Source organism: Lithobates pipiens, unplaced genomic scaffold (assembly GCF_037356315.1).
Source record: "Lithobates pipiens isolate NorthernLeopardFrog02 unplaced genomic scaffold, aLitPip1_a1.2 Scaffold_10, whole genome shotgun sequence".
Classification (NCBI taxonomy): domain Eukaryota; kingdom Metazoa; phylum Chordata; class Amphibia; order Anura; family Ranidae; genus Lithobates; species Lithobates pipiens.
Genome location: NW_027507686.1, coordinates 187296117 through 187317092, shown reverse-complemented (window position 1 = coordinate 187317092; position 20976 = coordinate 187296117). Strand labels below are relative to the sequence as shown.

At 42.5% G+C, this 20976-nt stretch overlaps 1 protein-coding gene across 2 annotated transcripts in view; it reads left to right on the top strand.

The window, feature by feature from the left end:
• PKP3 (plakophilin 3) overlaps nt 1-20976 on the top strand; it is a 135358-nt gene that overhangs the window by 40009 nt on the left and 74373 nt on the right. The window contains exon 2 of one of the 2 annotated variants that reach the window (XM_077460739.1): nt 12704-12869. In XM_077460739.1, coding sequence (XP_077316865.1) covers nt 12704-12869 — 166 coding nt within the window. Of the gene's footprint in view, nt 1-12134; nt 12870-20976 lie in introns of those variants that run through there. The other variant, XM_077460738.1, reaches the window with a different exon arrangement.

Sequence of the window (20976 nt, the reverse complement as noted above, 5' to 3'; positions counted from 1 at the left end):
AAACCTTGTTCTCACCATTTTATTGGCAAGCCATATGTCCCTCATTGGAAAGAATGGAGCTCTTCTTTTACCTATTGTCTCTCTTTTTCATCTGTATTGAGTGACACTTTCTTGTTTTTCAAGGGGCGGTCTACATATTGTAGATGTACAATACCGTCTGCATAGAGCCTGGGGGAAAACCTGCATATTTGTGTGTGTGTTTAACTACCATATTTATATTTCATGTGTATACCTAGCAATTGCAAAACTCAGCTTGTAGCAAAAGCAATACAGACTAAAGAAGTATAGGATGTGCATATTTGGAACACAGGGTACCCATTAAGTGGAACTTTAGCAAGGCTGACGGTAGACTTTTCTTGAACATTATGGTAGACTTACCTCTGTGTTTCCCCTTTGTCAGCACTGACAATTTAGTGTTGTCTCCTGCCATTCCCCCCACCATCTTCTCCTCCACTTCTTCCAGGTTTGGAGTTCTTCCCCTTTACCCATTCTCTTATGATGTAAGACCTGTGCTTTTGCGCTAAAGTTACACTGGCCAATCACCAGGCTCCACTCTCTGTACTTTACAAATTTCACAAATGGGCTAGGAGTTTACACTGCACTGTGCATTTGTCCCCACCGTAGTCTTGTTCTCTCCTGATCTAGAAGTAAAATATTTTAGTTTTTTTGGTAGGGTTATGTAGGACAATCCAGCAACTGGAGCAAATCCTGTCCAGACACACCAGTCCTTGTGGCTAATGCCAAGGTTTGCAGACTGGTGACTGTGTCAACATCAGCTACTGATTGTGGAGATAGTTTAGGAGCTATGTGCATAAACAGAAATCTTGGAAACTTCAGCCAGTTGGAGAACAATGATCACTTTATTGGTGCTTGACATAAAACATAGTCAATGTGTTTTGGAGTAATTGGACTTCTTCTTTGGTAGTATAGCACCCTGCTAGATAGGCTACTAGGATTTCAAGGAGCTTTTGCCTCCTTTGTACTCATTGGAGCAGTTATTTATTTCTTTGGGTTGTTCTAGATCTCACACGTTACAGGTTTGACTGCTTCCCCCTGCCTTGTGGAAGTTTCCAGAACATAGGAGTGGGAGAGTCAAATAGGCAACGGAAATATTACTTGTGCTTCAGCCAATTTTAGGGGAGCTGTGTCCAGTAGGTGGCTAGGCAGAATATAAATGACCTGGGGTCTGAAGCAGATGGAACTTGTCCCATTGCAGAAGTTCCACAGCTTCAGAGGCTGCGGTCCCTTTGAGGCAGTTCTTCTGGAGTTTGCTGATATTCATCCAGGTTCTATCTGTGGCAGAGCTGGGAGGCCTATCCTCAAGTATCTTTGGCGTCAGCTAAGAGACCTCACCTAAGGATCTGGTCTGGAGAGCTCTGAGAGGAGAGCCTGGTGGAAGCTGGAAAGTGTATAGCTGTCCTGTGGCATTGTATTAGCCTCTCCTTCACGGAAGAGAGTCTGGTGGAAGCTGGAAGTAGCTATCCTGTAGTCAAAGACAGCTGGGAGGAAGCTAGGAACTTTGCAGTTGTCCTGTGACATAGAGGTGTCTGGTGGAAACTGGGAAGTGTTCAGCTGTCCTGTGACATTGTGAGTACTGACCTGAGCTCAAGATCCCAGTGACTGTGTCCTGTTTTTTTGGTATTACGTGCCAGTGGTAGCTCTCACTGATGTGGCCCTTAGGGTCTCAGTTCTAGTGATTTCAATTTGTCCATGGTATAAAGACTGTTCAGAGAAGCCTAGCCTAGTGAAGTATGTCCTCCTAATTCAGTGTTCTTGTAGTATCCCGTGCCACCTTGCACCCTTCCTCTCTGTTCAAGTTTATCAACAATAAAGTCTAAAAAGACAACCCCTGGACTGTTTACTGGAGCCAGAGTGAATGGACTGTTTTCGGAAAGAACAGGTTAATATCAGCAGCTCCTGTGGGGGTAGGGCTATGGACTGTGGGCAACTCCAGGGGCTGACTGAGCCTCTCATGGGGCCCCCTCTGACCCTGCGGGCCCTCGGTCAGTGTCCAAGTGCCTGAATGGTCAGTCCACCCCTGGCTACAGTATCTCTGTTGGTTATACAGTAGCTCTGACATCAGTGTTCTATTGCAGGTACAACAGACACTCCAGAACAGGAGACAGAGGAGGTTATTTATAAAAGGGGTTCGGCGCCACTGTAAATTTGCTCAAATGGGGTGTGTACATAAAATAGAGGTACGCCTCCACCATTAGCCTATCACAGAGCCACAAGAGGTGTCATATAGATATCAGATCCTATCCAGAGGAGTGTATATATGAATTACACAGGAGGAGAGAGGGAAGGGAAGTACATATATAACTCCCCTAAAGCTAACTACTACTAATATGCAGAATATAGAAAATAGAGACACACTGCCAACAATATTATACAACAATTCCTGAACACAGCCAATCAGGTACCACAAAAGATGGCTATAAATTAGGCCAGGCTTGACTACGTAGACACAAAACTAGACAACTACGTAAGCAGCGGGAATTAGTAATATGGTAAATAACATATGCATAGCGTGCAGCAGTGATAAATACGTGGTAAATAATAAGATATTAATATGCCACTAAATTGATAAGTGTGTTGAAAAATTAACACAGTGAAGTTAATTGCATGAATAAAAATAAATAAAGTGAAAATATGGTGACCATACAGTGTAATATACCCTCAAATAAATATGTGATAATACCAGGAATGTAAATCCATAAAATAGGAGATATTACATAAATAAATAAATATTAAATAAATCAATGTGATAATTATTACCCAAGAAAATGCATATAAATCTCAAAGTTAGCCCCAGATAATCTATTAAGAGCTATAAATGCAGTCCAAAAAGTGAAAAAATATATTACTAGAAAAAATTAAAAAATTAAAACATTAGTAATTAATAAGTCCACAAAATCTTCACAGCAAAAAGAGTGCAGTAGGTGGAAAAGTGACTGGTGCCCAGGAACAGATTTTCAGGTGACTTTCGTGCTCGCCCCCTTTAGCTCCCCACTCACCGAAACTATGAGCCCACACAGTTCCTGGGCACCAGTCACTTTTCCACCTACTGCACTCTTTTTGTTGTGAAGATTTTGTGGACTTATTAATTACTAATTTTTTAATTTTTTAATTTTTTAAAAAGCTTTAAAAGGCTTTAGGGGGGTTATATATGTACTTCCCTTCCCTCTCTCCTCCTGTGTAATTCATATATACACTCCTCTGGATAGGATCTGATATCTATATGACACCTCTTGTGGCTCTGTGATAGGCTAATGGTGGAGGCGTACCTCTATTTTATGTACACACCCCATTTGAGCAAATTTACAGTGGCGCCGAACCCCTTTTATAAATAACCTCCTCTGATTCTGGTTGCATCCCCTTAGGGGGTAGTAACTTTTAGGGTTGGCGACAATGGTTGTGAGTCCTTCTATTTACGCCTACATCTCATTTGAGCCTCTGTAGTGCGGCCTGGGATCTGTAAGGTCTGAGCACACATTCTTCAGAACAGGAGACAGTCTATAGTCCCCATGTCCAACAGCCCTGAGCCCAAAGCCCTAAAAAAATGCATGGCTATGTTTTATGCCATACACTAATAAAGTGCTGTTTTGTTCTTCTCCAAGCAGCTGCAGTTACCAAATCGTTCTATTTATAATCAGCGTTCCTCGCCTAGCTCCATAATCTTCACAAGATTGAAAGGACACGCTTGAGATCCCTCCACGAGTTGTGCCGCCATAGACCTTACCCACCACCGACAAGGTCTAGCGCTACCTCATATGTACATTATAAAGCTCTGTATGCATTGCTTCCATTCCCATTCCAGATTTAATGTTCTACCTTTCAAAAGTGTTTTTATCCCATCAATACGATGGCCAATGGAGTCCTTAGAAGAAGACTATTCAGTTCTGTGGGTGCAATCAACATAGCTCAACTAGAGTGAGTGTATTCTTTCACGAGATGTTAGAACAAATTATTGTGTCATTCAGTTCCTCCAATTCTGTTGACAAAGATATATATTAAGTATTACTCTGTGCCTTATGTCACTCAGTAGGTATAGAAGAGCTTGCATAATTTGGCCTTTTTGTTACAGATTAGAATTCCTCTATTACTTAATAAACATATTATGTAATTAATGCAGCACATTTCCCAACCTGCCATCTGCTGGATCTTGTCACCGGATAAATATGCTGAGATCTGTACCTACAGCTATTTTTGAGGTTCTTTTCAATAAATAAGTGACAAGTACTGAATATTTTTTGCAGTACAAAGTGCAATTATAAACTGATGTCACAGTTACACATTCTAACAAGACAGATTTTTTTTTTTCTGCCAGTTTCTGTAGCTGTACCATCATCAGCATTTCAGCCAGTTCAGTGCCAGTAGTAGTGAATAGGAGCTTGGAATCTGCTGCTTTTGTGTTATCACAAGGAACGCAGAGGACCTTGGCCTTTGGGGTTTTGTTTTTTTCAGCTTCTTTGTCTTACACCCTATAGATCAATGTTATGTCTACTGGTCTTCTATTCCCACACCACATGGCAGGGGCTTCAAAAACAGTATTAGTAGAAATTAGGAAATATTTAGAATAATATTTTACTAAAATTCCGATGGTACCTCCCTGTAGAATTTAGCATGTGAGTGTTCTGTGTGTTTAGAAAATATTGATGTAGGAAGAAGTTTTGCAAGCAGCAAAGTATAAGTCATAATAAATAATGAGCAATCTATTACATATAATGTAATAATGATAAACAAAGACAAGACACTAACATAGCCAAGTTTATCAACAATGCCGCGTGATCAAGATCCTAATAAGCAGAAACGTGATTGCCATGACATTGCTGACATTGTATTTACATTGTTTTGTTTATAAACAAAGGATAAGGGTATCCTAAAGCCTTATGCCCCATACACACGGTCAGACATTTGGACCACAAAATCCATCGGATTTTTTGCGTCCACAAAATCCGTCAGATTTTTTCAGACGGATTTTTGGCTGAAACTTGTCTTGCATACACACGGTCGCACAAAGTTGTTGGAACGAGGTGACCTAAAACACGTCCGACGGGACTAAGTAGAGGCCAGTAGCCAATAGCTTTCGTCTCCAAATTTTTTCTGAGCATGTGTGGCACTTTGTGCGTTGGAATTCTCTACACACGAACGGAAAAAGTCAGATCGGATTTTGTTGTTGGAAAATTTTAGATCCAGTTCTCAAGCCCACACACGATCGGATTTTCCGACAACATAATCTGATCAGACTTTTTCCGTCTGAATTTCCGACCGTGTGTATGGGGCATTAAGCCGGCCATAGATGGTGCGATTTTCTTTCCTGAAACCATGGGATAAGCGATTTTGTTTTCCCGGCGAGGGGGGGAGGGAGCCATCCCAGCCAGGAGAACACACAGTAAATATTGCTAGCGACTATAGCTAGGGTTGCCACCTTTTCTTCAAGTCAAACCCGAACACTTTAGCGGCTCACAGCAATTTTTTTTTTAAGGGGGAATGCTGTGGACTCTGGTGTAAAGGGGAACTCTGATGTAAGGGGCTTTCTGCTCACCAAACCTCCCACTTACATCAGAGTTCCCAGCATTTCCCCTTAAATCAGGGTTCCCAAATACCCCCTTAACCACTTCAGACCCAGAGCATTTGGCTGGCCAAAGACCAGAGCACTTTTTGAGATTCGGCACTGCGTCACTTTAACTGACAATTGCACGGTCATGCGACGTGGCTCCCAAACAAAATTGACGTCCTTTTTTTCCCCACAAATAGAGCTTTCTTTTGGTGGTATTTGATCACCTCTGCGGTTTAAATTTTTTGCGCTATAAACAAAAAAAGAGCGACAATTTTGGAAAAAACACATTATTTTTTACTTTTTGCTATAATAAATATGCATAAAAATATATAAAAAAACTTTTTTTTCCTTAGTTTAGGCCGATGCGTATTCTTCTACATATTTTTGGTAAAAAAAAAAAATCGCAATAAGAGTTTGATTGGTTTGCGCAAAAGTTATAGCGTCTACAAAATAGATGATAGTTTTGTGAAATGTTTATTAATTTTTTTTTTTACTAGTAATGGCGGCAATCAGCGATTTTTATCATGACTGCGACATTATGGCAGACACATCGGACACTTTTGGAGCGATTTTGGGACCATTTACATTTATATAGTGATCAGTGCGATTAAAAATGCACTGATTACTGTGTAAATGTGACTGGCAGTGAAGGGGTTAACCAGGAGGGGGAACTGCAGGGGTTAAGTGTGTCCTAGGGAGTGATTCTAATTGTAGGGGGGAGGGGCTGTGTGTGACACAACACTGATCACCGCTCCCATGAAGGGAGCGGTGATCAGTGTCCTGTCACTAGGCAGAACGGGTAGGTGCTTGTTTACATCAGCATTTCCTCTTCTTCCTCTCCGTGCGACGATCGAGGGTATACACGCGGACATCGAGTCCGCGGGACCCACGGTTGGACTGCTCTGGGCAGTGGAGCCAACTGCGGTGGCTGGTCCGCAAGCGCTTAAATCAGAGTCCACAGAGCATCCCTTACATCTGAGTCCCTCTTACCTTAGTGTACTCACTCGCTCATAGGCAAGGGAGAGAAGGAAGGGTGGGGGGAGCTCACTCACGCAAGGATGGAGGCTCAGGTGTCGACAACTTTCATCCGTGATGTATCTGCTGCTTGCAGAACTTCAGATTTCCAGCCCACACATTCGGACGACCAGAACACCGGGGATTGGAGCGTGCCCGGGCAGTCAGCGTTGTAGGGGTGGGAGGAGGAGGAACAGATCAAGCACTCTCTCCTCTCCTGTCTATGTATGGGAATGGGTCCTGTGTAGACCCCTATGCACTCGGCGGTTGTGGTACTCGGGGAGCCAGAGTCCATTATGAATATTGTGTTTGTGTTTCCATTATGAATATTGTGTCCGGTTTTCAGCAGGTCTGAAACCCGGACATGCGATTCAAAACCCAAACTGTCCAGGTGAATCCCGGACAGGTGGCAACTCTAGCTATAGCCACTGTTAATAATGGCATGAAAAATCTGACAGGCTGGTTGAACCCATGCTGAACGATAAATTACCTTGGGTACAATTGGCCAGCCCATACACGGTTCAAATATCGTCTGGTGCTTGCTGAATTGGCTGAAATTCAAACTTTCTTTAGTCAAGCCATAGATTATGCGACTTTCTTTTCTGCAACCATGGGCTAAGCTATTTCGTTCTCCCTATGGGGGGGGGGGGGGAGCCATCCCAGCCAGGAGAACACACAGTGATTATAGCTAGCAGCTATAGACGCTGCCAATAATTGCATGAAAAAATCAGATAGGCTGGTTGTACCCAAGTTGATCGATAAATTAACTTGGGTGCAATCAGCCTATCCATACACGTCTATGGCCTGCTTTTGACAAGCCATGGATTATGCAATTTTGTTTCCTGCAACCATGAGTTGCAGCAAAGAAAATCCCTTAATTCCTGCAGGGTTATTGTGTTCTCCGGGGGAGAGTCGCAGGGAGCCCTGACAGGAGAGCACAATGGTTACTGCTTGTGCCAATATTCACAACAAATCCGACATGTTGGTTGTACCCAAATCGATCGATGGATGAACTTGAGTACAATCAGCCTGCCCAGAGATAGATCGAATCTTAGCTGATCCCTGCTGAACTGGCCGAGATTCGATCTATCTATGGTCGGCTTAAGTTTGGCTAACAAAAGAAAAAATCAGCACAAGGGGCAATACTTACATTTATTTAGAAGTGTGCTGGTGGCTGCTGTCCTAATCGAACCCCTCTTTGCCTCTGATTTGGTATGCGATTTGAAATATCAAGTCGCGTGCCAAATCACATCAATGTGAACCAGGGCTAAAGGTGTTTAAAATGTCACCTATGGAGAATTTTAGGCACCGTAGTTTGGCGCCATTCTATTGGCGTACGCAAGTTTAAAGAATGACATGTTAGGTATCTATTTACTTTGTGTAACATCCTCTTTTCCATTGTACATTATGTGCAATAAAATTCATTAAAGTGTATTTTTTTTTTTTTAATTGCGTTTGAAAAACCTCTGCTCAAATACCGTGTGACATAAAAAAACACCTTTTTTATTCTATAGGGCGGTGATGGCGAACCTTGGCACCCCAGATGTTTTGGAACTACATTTCCCATGATGCTCCATTACACTGCAGAGTGGATGAGCATCATGGGAAATGTAGTTCCAAAACATCTGGGGTGCCAAGGTTCGCCATCACTGCTAGGGCCTCTGCTAAAAAATATATAGAATGTTTGGGAATTTTAAGTAATTTTTTAGCAACAAAATTTAGAATGTTACACGTATGTATGAAGTTTCAGAATTAGCTGTGTAGAAAAGCAGTTAAAGCAGGCCGTGAGGAAGTGATACAACACCTCCTTACCGCCTGTCAAATGTTCTCTGAAGAGCGATCTTCATGTGGATCGATCTTCACAGACCAAATCAAGTGTGAATAAGCCCTAACAGGCATCAATTATGAAAAATTCTTGGTATCATGGATTGTCACCATTTTAAGTCTTGACATACACTATATTGTCAAAAGTATTGGGACGCCTGCCTTTACTCACACATGAAATTTAATGGTATTCCAGTCTTAGTCCGTAGGGTTCAATATTGAGTTGGCCCACCATTTGCAGCTACAACAGCTTCAACTCTTCTGGGAAGGCTGTCCACAAGGTTTAGGAGTGTGTCTATGGGAATGTTTGACTATTCTTCCAGAAGTGCATTTGTGAGGTCAGGCACGGATGTGTATGAGAAGGCCCGGTTCACAATCTCTGCTTTAATTCATCCCAAAGGTTTTCTTTGAGGTTAAGGTCAGGACTCTGTGCAGGCCAGTCAGGTTCCTCCTCCTCAAGCTCTCTCATTTATGTCTTTATGGACCTTGCTTTGTGCACTGGTGTGCAGTCATGTAGGAACAAGAAGGGGCCTTCCCCAAACTATTCCCACAAAGTTGAGAGCATGAAATTGGCCAAAATGTCTTGGTATGCTGAGGCCTTAAGAGTTCCCTTCACTGGAAATAAGGGGCCAAGCCCAACCCCTGAAAAACAACCCCACACCATAATCCCCCCTCCGTCAAATGATTTGGACCAGTGCACAAAGCAAGGTCCATAAAGAAATAGATGAGCAAGTTTGGGGTGGAGGAACTTGATTTGTCTGCACAGACTCCTGTCCTCAACCCAATAGAACACCTTTGGCTGAAATAGAGTGGAGACTGCAAGCCAGGCCTTCTCATCCAACATCAGTGCCTGACTTCACAAATGTGCTTCTGGAAGACTGGTCAAACATTCCCATAGACTGTTATAAGCTTTTATGGCGGCACAGGGTGAACCCTACAGTCTAAAGCCTCATACACACACAATCAGATTTTTGGATGACCGTTCGTCCATTTTTCTTACATGCTGGGCTCATGTCGAAAGTGAAGAGGATACTTAGCATAAGAAAATACTCGTTCTACAGAATACAACGTCAGAAGTGGCATCATGTGTTGAATAGTTTTGTATATATTCTTTCGTTTCTGAGCATGCGTAGTCTCTTGCTCTTATGATTTTTTTCATACGAAAACCGTACTAATTAAACGAAAATCGGACATTGAGTTCACATATTTAATTAGAGCAAAGACTGTGAGCCAGGCCTTCTCGTCCAACATCAGTGCCTCACCTCACAAATGCGCTTCTCGAAGAATAGACAAACATTCCCATAGAATGTGGACAGCCTTCCCAGATTGTTGAAGCTGTTATAGCTGCAAAGGGTGGGCCAACTCAATGTTGAACCCTACGGACTAAGACTGGGATGCCATTAAAGTGGTTGCAAATGCTATACAACCACTTTTGCCTAAGGGTAAGCCCGTGAATTTCTCCTAAACCTGCATAGTTTAGGAGATATTCACTGTATATGCATGTGCCAACATCATCGGCGCATGCGCACTGAAGAGAGGTCTCGTACATGCTATTTCTCCAGCTAGTGTGCCGTCACCGGCGGCTCCTGCACGCATGCGCGGGATTGACGCCATTGCGGCTCCAGCCAATCACAGCGCCAGAGCTCGTGATTAGGGTTGCCACCTTATCCCTTTAAACCTGAACACATATTAATTACACAGGTTCTGCGGCTGATTAAGGTGGTAATTAAACTCACTTAGTGTCTTATCTGCATTAAATTAGCCTCAGAGCCTGTGTAATTCTTATGTGTTATGTGGGTTTAAAGGGATGAGGTGGTAACCCTACCCGTGACACCTGGAAGTAACTCCGTTAGACATGTCGCCAGCCAAAGTGGTGTGCCGGGACCCTGCAATGCATACTAGATCATTATGCCTTTGTCTTGCAGGTTTTTTTGTCCTCGTGGGTTTACAACCACTTTAACAACTTGCCGCCCACCATATAGCAAAATGATGGCGGATTTATCGGTTTCGATAACCTGACCGGACATCATATGATGTCGCCAAGATGTCAAGCCAATGTGCGCCCCTGGGGGCACGCATCGTGGCGATCATTGTTGCGGTGTGTCAGACCGCAACTCCAATCTAGGTAAAGAGTAGTGATGAGCTTAGGCGTGTTCGCATGGAACATGTGCAGAGCCCGCCAGGAAGTCAACTCAGGGCTGCGCTAATCACAGGCAGTGAGAAATTGCCCCGATGTGCGGCTGCAGAGATCGGGCAATGTCTCGCTGCCTGTGATTAGCGCAGAGATGCGCTGACTTCCTGGCGGGCTCTGCACGCGTTCCATGCGAACACGCCTGAGCTCATCCCTAGTAAAGAGTCTCTGACAGAGATTCTTTACCACATGATCAGCCATGTCCAATCACAGCTGATTACGATGTAAACAGGAAGAGCCATTGATCAGCTTTTCCTCACTCGTGTCTTTCAGACGCGAGTAGAGGAGTGCCGATCAGCTGCTCCTCTGACCAGGGGGGTCTGTGCTTCACTGATTGGCATTAGGGATGAGCTCAGGCATGTTCGCATGGTCCACGTGCAGAGCCGGCCAGGAAGTCGGCGCATTGCTGCGCTAATCACAGGCAGTGAGACATTGCCCGATCTCTGCAGCCGCACATGGGGGCAATGTCTCACTGCCTGTGATTAGCGCAGCGCTGCGCCGACTTCCTGGTGGGCTCTGCACGTGGACCATGTGAACACGAATGAGCTCATCCTTAATTTGCATCCATCAGTACCATCTATTAGAGCCCATCCATGCCACCTATCAGTGCTGTATAACAGTGACACCTCATTGGTGCCGCCTTATCAGTGGCCATCAGTGTAGCCCCATCAGTGAAGGAGAAAACTCACTTATTTACAAAGTTTTGTAACAGAAACAAAAAAAAAAGTCATTTTTCTTTCAAAATTTTCTGTTTTCTTTTTATTTGTTTAGCAGAAAATAAAAATCCCAAAGGTGATCAAATACCACCAAAAGAAAGCTCTATTTCTGGGAAAAAATGATTAAAATTGAGTTTGGATACAGTGTTGTATGACCGCGCAATTGTCATTCAAAGTGCGACAGCGCTGAAAGCTAAAAATTGTTCTGGGCAGGAAGGTGTATAAGTACCCGGTATTGAAGTGGTTAAACTTCATGTGTGTCTAAAGGCAGGTGTCCCAATACTTTTGGCAATATAGTGTATTTGATATCTGTTAACCTGACTCATCTTTTAGATTTTACAGAAAATGTGGAGATTTTATCTTTTATCACTAAAATGAATTTGAATGTTTATATTTTTTTTCTTTACTGAAAATATAGATTTACAGCTGTCACATGGGTCCTAAGTGTTTAGAAAATATATGGCGTTTTAAGTGCATGTTCCTTTAAAAATGTGCATTTTAGCATGTGTATAAAAAAACAAACAAAAAAAAGGCTATGGGAGGGAAAAGGTTAATACCCACAAAGACATATTTTATGGGGGAAAAAAAAGTTGACTGCATGTATATGACTTGTCTGTGTAGTATATGTGGCCCCAACAGTTGGGTTCTCTTTTGGGTTGAGGTGTTCAAGTCTTGCCGTAGTGTTTGCAATGAGGGGCTGACCCTAATAGAGAGCGAGCGGGAGGAAGATTCCTTGCTGACAGTGAGAGGGGGATGTAACATTCTTGTATAGGAGAAAAAAAAAGGGGTGTGAGGAGTGAAAGAAATCAGCAGAATGCAGGTCAGGGAGATGAGAGAACACTGGTGGGCTTGGGAGGAAAGAGTGCTTGTAGAGAGATGTGTGGAGGCAAGGTGTAGGAGCAGGTGTGACTGACATATACAGGTGTGACTGACATATACAGGTGTGACAGAGCCTACAAGAAGTAGGAAGTCAACGTCAGGAATTGTCCTACAGAACACAGCAGAGTATACCCAGACGGGGAGACTAGGAAAGGATAGAGACGCTGAGGGACAGGAGCATTAGGTCAGAGAGGCGTGGTATAGATATAAAGGCAGGGACAGGTAGGAGCACTTAGGTAATGGCAGGGTGGGGCGTAGAAGCAGGCTAAGAGAGTGGAGAGCAGCCCAGTGACAGGAACAGTCTGCTGCATACAAATAACGCCTTGTAGGCTTAAGAGCAGCCAAGGAAGCAGAGGCAAGGCAGGCCCACTCTGATATAGGACAAGGATTTAGTCTGGGGACAAGCAGGTTGAACGTGGGCATTGGGAACAGATATCTGCACAGTGTGGGAGATTGAACTTCCACCCTCAAGGCTTGAAAATGCAAGACAATCACTTCCTTATGTCGGCCCTGCAGCCAAACCTCCAGATCACCTCGCTGGCGCTTCCCACCGACTCGCAAATGGACCGCAAGCTGCGCGAAGAGAACCAAGAGCTGCGCAATGCCCGTGTGCAGGAACAGGTCCGGGCCAGGATGATGCAAAAGGGGTCTTCGTCATCAAAGAGCGGCTCCGTATATGGAGGTAAGAGAGATCCAAATATCTCATTGTCACCTCATTTTGAAACCGCTTGTAGAACTTGTAAGATTGTTATAAATGTACTATGCTGTTGTTCCAGAGTGCCAGCATGGATGGGGTTAAGAAAGCATGGCTGTTACACTTGTTAGCCTAACTATAGGTTATCAAGTCTAACACGCCCTCCCCTTCATGCTCTGAAAACAGTGGTCATTAGCCCATCTGCACAAGGGAAGGTCAACCCATTCATCGCCCTGTTGGGTTTGCTTCATTGATCATATCTAGTTTCCCGTGTCAATTATCCACTGTTCCTAATTTCCTTTTGATTGTGCCAGAACAAGCATTATTTGACAGTTCTTTTACACATAGCCTATCCCCCCCTTCCTTTTTTTTTTTTTTCCTTCCACTTTGCTGATCTAAACGAAGGCCACAGCAGCCAATCCTGGTTTTTGAGACAACCTCTGGTTGCTACGGGTAACGGACCCACTTTTGCAACACTTTTTCTTGCTTCCACATTTTCAAAATGATCTTCTAGCCTAAAATGTTGGGGTTGTACATGTGTATGCGTTAATCACAGGGCTTTGCACACATTGAAGATCAATCAGTTGATTCATCCTGTAAATTATAACATGACTTGGCTATCCTGTCCTGATTCATCCTGTAATTAAGTACTGTTTGCAAACAAATTCTTGTTGTAACTAATAAAAACAGGGAACTGGGATTTTCTCCATTTGTCATCCTACCCTGCCCCGATTCTTGAGCTGCAAGTACGTTTTATTGCATTCCTTCTCACTTTAGTGTCTTAGGACTTGGTCTTGTTAAAGCCTCTTAACATGGTAATTAAGTGTTCTTTACCTAAGTGCTTTGAAAAGGGAGGTATGCACTAATCTTGACAGACCAGCAGAGTAATTGTCATCAATTGCTTTATAAGGACCTATTGTGGAATATGAAATAATTATTCACACAGCAGCACATAGTAACGTACCTGTCATGCAAATGATGCAGCCTCACCCTTGAACAGCCTTCAACATCTTTGGACCCTGGGGGTGCCAACATTCATACATGTCTTTTGTCATTTCATTTACTCCACAGTCCCCATCTGGCTTTTAACATTTGTCTGCTACTGAACACGTTGCCTGATGATTTCATGAGAAGATAAAAAAAAGATACTCTTAGGCTGGGTTCACGTGTGTGTGTGTGTGTGTGTCTGCGGTTTCTAGCCTGGGGTCCGGTGCGTCTCTGTACACCGGTTCAGGTGTAATTCAGATCCAAATTTTTGCCTGAATTCGCACGTGAACTGGACCCAAAAACACGCACCGTTCCCTTTTGGAATCTGCACCGCGGCCGCCCTGGACATGTGTGAACCGGCATCCCGTAAAACCGCATCCAATTTGCACATATGTGAACCTGGCCTTATGCTTCACAAATGTTTAATGAAAAGTGTGACTACAGAATTTGTGCTGAAATCCCTTTTTCTATTATACTTTTCAGTGTATGGTTGTATGTTTTGTTTTAGGGCTCATTTACATGGGCAATTTGGGCTGTATGCCGCCGGTGGATCATCGCTTCTCTGCAGTGGGTAGCGCAAGGGTTTGCAATCAGCCATGGCCAGCAGATTGTACAAATCAATGACCAACATCAGGGCTGTTCACATGTAACCAGAAATCTTAGTGGTTACATGCGATTTGGGACAGGTGAGCAGCCCTGGAAACAAACTGCATCTAGATCTGTTCCTAATTATAAGTAAACATTCAGATGTATGTGAACAGCTATGGGCACCTACCATTGACTGGCACAGGCTGCTGGCCATGGCTGACAAACGCCTGGGCATACCCCCCTCAGAGACATGCTGATTCTTGGTGGCCTATGGCCCAATTTAGTTGTGTAAATGAGCCTTAAAAGTGAATATATAGCTAAAACGCAGACTGTTTTTTTTTTTTTTTTGTGTACCATTGTGGAAATCTAATTTCCTGTCCCAGAAATACAACAGGAAGTTGATAGCAATTTTTTTTTTTTCCAAGTAACATGATTCCCCCCCCAAAAGCTGTCCATACTTTGTTCAGTTGTGTTTCTTGGTTTCTTCCATTTAGCCAATGGACTGAATATCTGAACCGATTCCCTCATCCATACATTCGAGGTGGGTGGGGGAATCCACCCCACTGTCGTCATATTCTGAGAATGGGACTCCCCTGCCCTCAGAATACATTCAACAGTGCTCATTGAATGGAAATTTTCCAGCAGGTCCATTTTATGAGAAGTCGATCAATACATTTCTCATGAACCAAAACAGCCATAGAATGAATGAAATTTTGGGGTACTGCTGAATTACGATCCATGTATGGCCAGCTGTAGAACACTCCATTAGAAGATTTCCCGTTACCTCTTGTTCTGGAGACAAAATTTGCTAATATTGTGGATTTTTTTTTTTTCTTGGTGACAATGTTCACTGATATTGATAGAGGGGTTGAATCTCCATGATGGGGACAGACTGCAACACAAATCTGACAGAGGGTCTTATCCTTCCCACGCTATCAAAAAAATTTTTTATTTTATTTTTTAAATTTTGTCTAGAGATGCACTTTAAGCTGCAATTTGCTGCATGGTTTTACCACTCGGGGTCTACTTTCAATATTTTTCATATTTTAATTAGTTTTTTTATGTTTGTTTTTGCAACTCCTTCAGGGAGACCTTGACAAGAAATGTGGAGATCGCTGACAGACACAGAAATCCATGTAAAATATTGTATTGCTGTCTCTGCCCCACTGGGGACATTTCCCATTACTTCCTGTCCTCCTGACACCAGGACCAGAAGTAAGGGACACAGGGTAAATCGTAACCTATTTGCAAACTACTTAGGACAATACTGTATTTTATTTATTTATTTTTTGTTAGCTTTCCTTCTTTCTTCTTCTTCTCACCCCTTTTTTTTTTTTTTTTTTTTCTTTAGAGGGTTAGGACTTCTTTCTGCCTGTGTCCTATTTTTTTTTTTTTTTTTCCCCATTTGGGCTCCATTCACACCTAGGCATTCCGGATCGCAAATCAATGGCACCCCAATCTTGGCATAATTTTTGCCGTGATTCTGGACCTTCAGGCGACTTTAGTTTGCATGATTTCGCTGCGATTTTGTTGGGCAAAATTTGTGACAAAATTGTACCATTGAAAAGTAATGGGTTTGCGAGCATGTTTTGCAGCGGTTTAAGAATCGCAGGCAGAATCACATCGGTTCCTCCCATGATCAGTGACGCCCTAGTGTGGGTGTGTGGAGCCTTACTTCAACTCCTGGTGTCAAGGAGAAAGGAAGTGATAAATGTCTCCAAAGGGGACCTACAACAACAAAACACTTTTGTTGCTGTCTTTGTTCTAATGGAGATATTTCTGACACTAGGACAGAGTGAGGAAAATCTCTTCAAAGGGACACAGCCAGATATAAAACCATGCTGTACAGTTTAATCCTACCTACCCCACTCTATCAGAAACAAAGCTTTTGGCTAGAAAGGGGCTTAAAACCTCTTAGATCCTTAGTCCCACCATCCAGGCCTTTGGCACTTTCTGTGTGGCCTTTGGACCCCAGCAGACATTAGTTGGAGAAGCTGAGACGCCCTGTACTTCCAAGTTGACAACGTCTAGTCTCATTATTTCTAATGTGTACGTTTTGTACCATTTATTGATTTTTTTTTTTTTTTTTTTTTTTTTTTTTAACCTTTTGAGTCATGGACCCCTTTAAAAATCTGACAGCTTCGGACCCCAACTCCAGAAATATTCACAAACTAAACTTTGCAGGCAATGAATATATGTACTTTTTTTATTGAAATTTTGATTGCCTCATGCATGTGACATACACAAAGTTTGAATAAAGCAAAACCTCGCTCCTTTTTTCATGTAAAAAGTAATAACCACTCATTACAGGATCTAAATACAATCACTTTGTGCAAATTTAACAATCTTAATTCTGCTGAAATCTTCTACTAGTACTGCTAAAAAAATGAGAATTGGAACTTGCTATTATGGAGTGGTATGCAATGGCGGTTATGCAGAGAAAGATGATACAAATTTAAAATGGTAAATCAGGAGAGGCTTCGCTATCGGTGCTATGAGCAGTGGCGAGGTGTAATTTCTTTCAATGAGAAACCATTGATTGGGACAAGAGGTGTGTGTGTGTGTGTGTGTGTGTTTGTTTTTTTTTTTTTTTATCTCACCCTTAGGCCCCATTCACACCTGAGCGTAGCATTTTTCAGGCAGAAAGTCGTGCGATTTTTGACGTTTGTTTGCCGCGACTTTGTACAGGTCAAAACGTCACCAATATAAAAAGTAGAAAAACGCCCAAATCTGTTAAAAAAATAAATAAATAAATTCCAGAACTTTGTTTGAGCTTCAGGCGTTTTGGACCTTCTGACTTCAAGCTACAAAACGCTCATGTGTGAATGGGGCCTTATGAATCCCCCCACCCCCCCACCCCGAATCTCATCCATGGCCCACAGGTTAGATATCACCACTTTTTAGAGTTTGAGGCTGTTTACAATGTATTTCAAAAAATACAAAAATTTAGAGTCCACTATATTTGCTATGTCAGGCTTGGGATTGCTAGAAACTAGTTGAATGCAGTTTCCCTAATTGCAAGTCTGGAGTCCTTTTTTAAATGAATATTTTTACAAAATTTTGCCCTTCAGATATAGCGCTCTTTTAATGGATATTTACTACATTGCATTTGTATGAGCGCCCAGTATTTTCAGATTCCCTCTGAGTGTCCTGGTTTCCTCTCGAAAATTAAAAAAGCTACAGCAAGGTTGATTGGTTTATAACCCAAATTTGTTCTTAAATTCTTATGACTGTAGGCATATTCATGTGTTCCTCTGATACAAACAATGATATGACTGGTCTGGGTACACTAGTGAGCCCTGCATGACAAATTGAAGCTTTCATTTAAATTTGGTGAATGCATAAATAAGCTTGGTAATATGGAATCTCTAATGTAATTTTTATCTGCAGGCAAGGTGCACTACTCGCTGTATTACTAGGTCATGTTTATGAGCAGGAAAATTGATGAAAGATATATGCTTAGCACCACGTGATGCAAGAATTTAACAACTGCATGTAAAGGTCATAGTCTAAGTTCTTTGTCAGCAGGAAGACTGAGTCGATGGTTCTGATATTTGTATGAGTAGAAGGTGATTGCTGCCTGCCAGCTGTTGGGGGGGGGGGGGGGGGGTCCATTTGGTTCATTTTGAGAAATGCTGGTACCTGTAGTTGGCATATGTTGTTTTAAATAATGGTCCACCTAAAGGGGAACTCAAGTTAGGACTCTAATTTAGTTTTGGATTTATTGGGTGAACATTACAACCACTAAGTTAAGTTCTTAATGTTTGCGTCTCCCAGTGGAGAGATTTTCCTTCACTTTCTGTCTTGGAGACAAGAAGAGAAGTGAAAAGAAATTCCACCATCAACTTTGGCACCAGAAAATATGTCCTTGGAATATTTCCACTCCACTTCTGATGCCATGACAATTGTAACATTTTGGATTTCCCCTCACTTTATTTGGTCACTAGAACAAATGGTGAACTAACCTGAGGAGGTGGCAAGCTGGACCATGGTGCAGGTGAGTTTTCCAAATGGTATGTCAGATTTTTTGAAGGCTTTTCTCAAGTGCAAAAGGATTCTATTCAGCCCTCAAAGTAACTTTGTAGAAGAATAGCGTACCCAAAATATCAGTCATGTTGAGGGTGCAGAGGAAGTTTATTCCTCACCATAATCTTCTAAAAAAAACATTTAGATTGTTTAAGGGTTCCAAATGAATTTAATTGTTAGCTACCTACATGGATCTTTGTTTTGTGGGGGCGGTGGCATAAATACAAACTACTGTCTTCAGTGCTTCCTGGGTATAAAGCCCAAATAATAGTGTCAGGAGATTTGGCCTTGGTGGTGTCGGTAATCAGGTGGAAATATTTAATAAACGCTACTCCTACTCTGGCCATCACTAACGGGCAGTGATGGGTTGCTCATCCTACATCTACATGTCAGTTGAAAAGTGCTTGTCTAAGGGTGTGAACATTTTTGTTACTGAACGTTCAGATTCCCCTATGTATGGCCAGCTTTAGAATAGTTTCACACATATGCTGCATGTGCTGACTGGATCAAAGTAATTCCTATTGACCTTGTCATAGAGATGAAGCCAATATTACGAGGTCTGCCAGGATGCATGCTAAGTATTGCAGGCCTGTAAAGATGGAAAACTGTAATAAAGTGGAACTCTAGCCAAAACATCCTGAAAAGCAATCTTCAGACAGACTAGTAAAGGTCCATGATGCTTCCCTTCTCTAAAAACCCTGAGAATAAAAAAATAAATAAAAAAAATGCCTCAGTTCATGAATGCTTCTGTTCACAAACAACTCTGCTTGCGACCAGAAGAGTTCATTATAATTAGCTTTGGTTCACGAACATGAGCCACTGCCTTCTTGATAAATTGAACCCTTTGGGAAGAATTAAGTTTGAACCAAGGTACCACTGTATCTCTAGTTGGACTGCTAAACATGGGCAACAAGGTGGTTTCTATGAAATATTATTTTTGCCACAGAGACTTTTGTAGAAATTTCAGTAGCTTATAAGCACTGACTATATTTACAACAACTACCATATTTATTGGTATATAACACGCTCCCTTTTTTTTTTTTTTTTCCTTAAAATCGTGGGTGCGTGTAATACACCGATTCCTCCTGTCTCTGAGGGAAGAGGAGTGAGCGCTCCTGAATTACATATAGCTGCGATCTCCTGTGTATCTGGCACTCCATCACTCACAGCCACGCGCTCGCTCCTCCTCTTCCCTTGGAGACAACAGGGATAATCCAACACTGGTGAGACCACAATGATGGGGCACTGAAGAGGCTGCATTGATGAGCTGTGATCCTAATTTTGCTTCAATCCTCTTTATTTAAAATGTAAGGGTATTTTTTGTTTTGTTCGGGGTGTTTTTTTTTTTTTTTTTGTGAACTTCATATGTTAGCTTGTAAGTGCTCTAGGCCCTTCAAAAACATGGCATCCAGCTGAACACAATACAGTAAGTCTTCTCACACCATGTCCCTCGAGCTGGGTTTTTGTGTACACAGGGCACATAGAAATCTATTGTATAACTGACATGGTGTGAACAAATATCCAAAGATGCAAAAACTAGAAAAGTTCTGCAGCTTTACCATCTAGGCCTCTGGTGCCGAACCTACAGGCCTCTGGGCCCTTGTAGACTCTGATCTTGTTCTATATTGCCCTGGTATAGCAATAATTTCCAGTAGTCTCATGTAATATGTCTCCAGTTTCTGACACTCTCCTGCAGCATGCCCAGTCTCTTGTATCATGTCTGTAGTCTCTGAACATCTCCTGTATCATGCTCCATAGTCTGACCGTCTCTTGTATTGTATTATATCCACAGTATGACCATCTCTTGTATCCTGTCAGCAGTCTCTGACTGTCCCTTGTATTGTGTCAGCAGTCTCTGACTATAATCTGTTGTGTATATGCAGTCTGACACTGAATTTTATGTGTGGCCCTTTGATGTCAAGGGCTGCACTTAAAGCCCCCATATTAAGTTGACCACCAATGATCTAGACTATCCATGATGAGAGCAGTTGGTGGTCACTTGTGCTGTGACTGCATTACTCTATATTTCAGGTTTTGTAGAAGGTGACGTGACGTGCTTTTGGCATGTTTTATCATGTTCCCACCTTTTGAATATTGCAGCACAGACCCACTATACATGCACGCAGTAGAACATTCCTGTGGAATGATGTGCTCCTTATGGCTGGTGACTGTCCTGTCTGGTCAGGGAGGGGTGAATGCTGTGTCCTACGCTTCTGTGTCACCTGTGTGTAACGAGGAGGGGCATGGAAGGGCGGAGGGAGAAGGGAGTGTACATGCCTGTCGCCTGGGTGTTGAATTTCGGATGCTATGTGTATAGACCTGCTTATTAGTATGAGAAGGAAGGGGCTAGGTGGGGAAGTTATAACCATTTCTATGCCAAAAGTGACTTGCTGCACAACCCACAAAGGAAGGAAAAGACAGATTAACAAAGACCGATTAACAGAGACGTAATAAGTTACCCCTCCCCACACCAGTTCTCTTAATTGTATAGCTT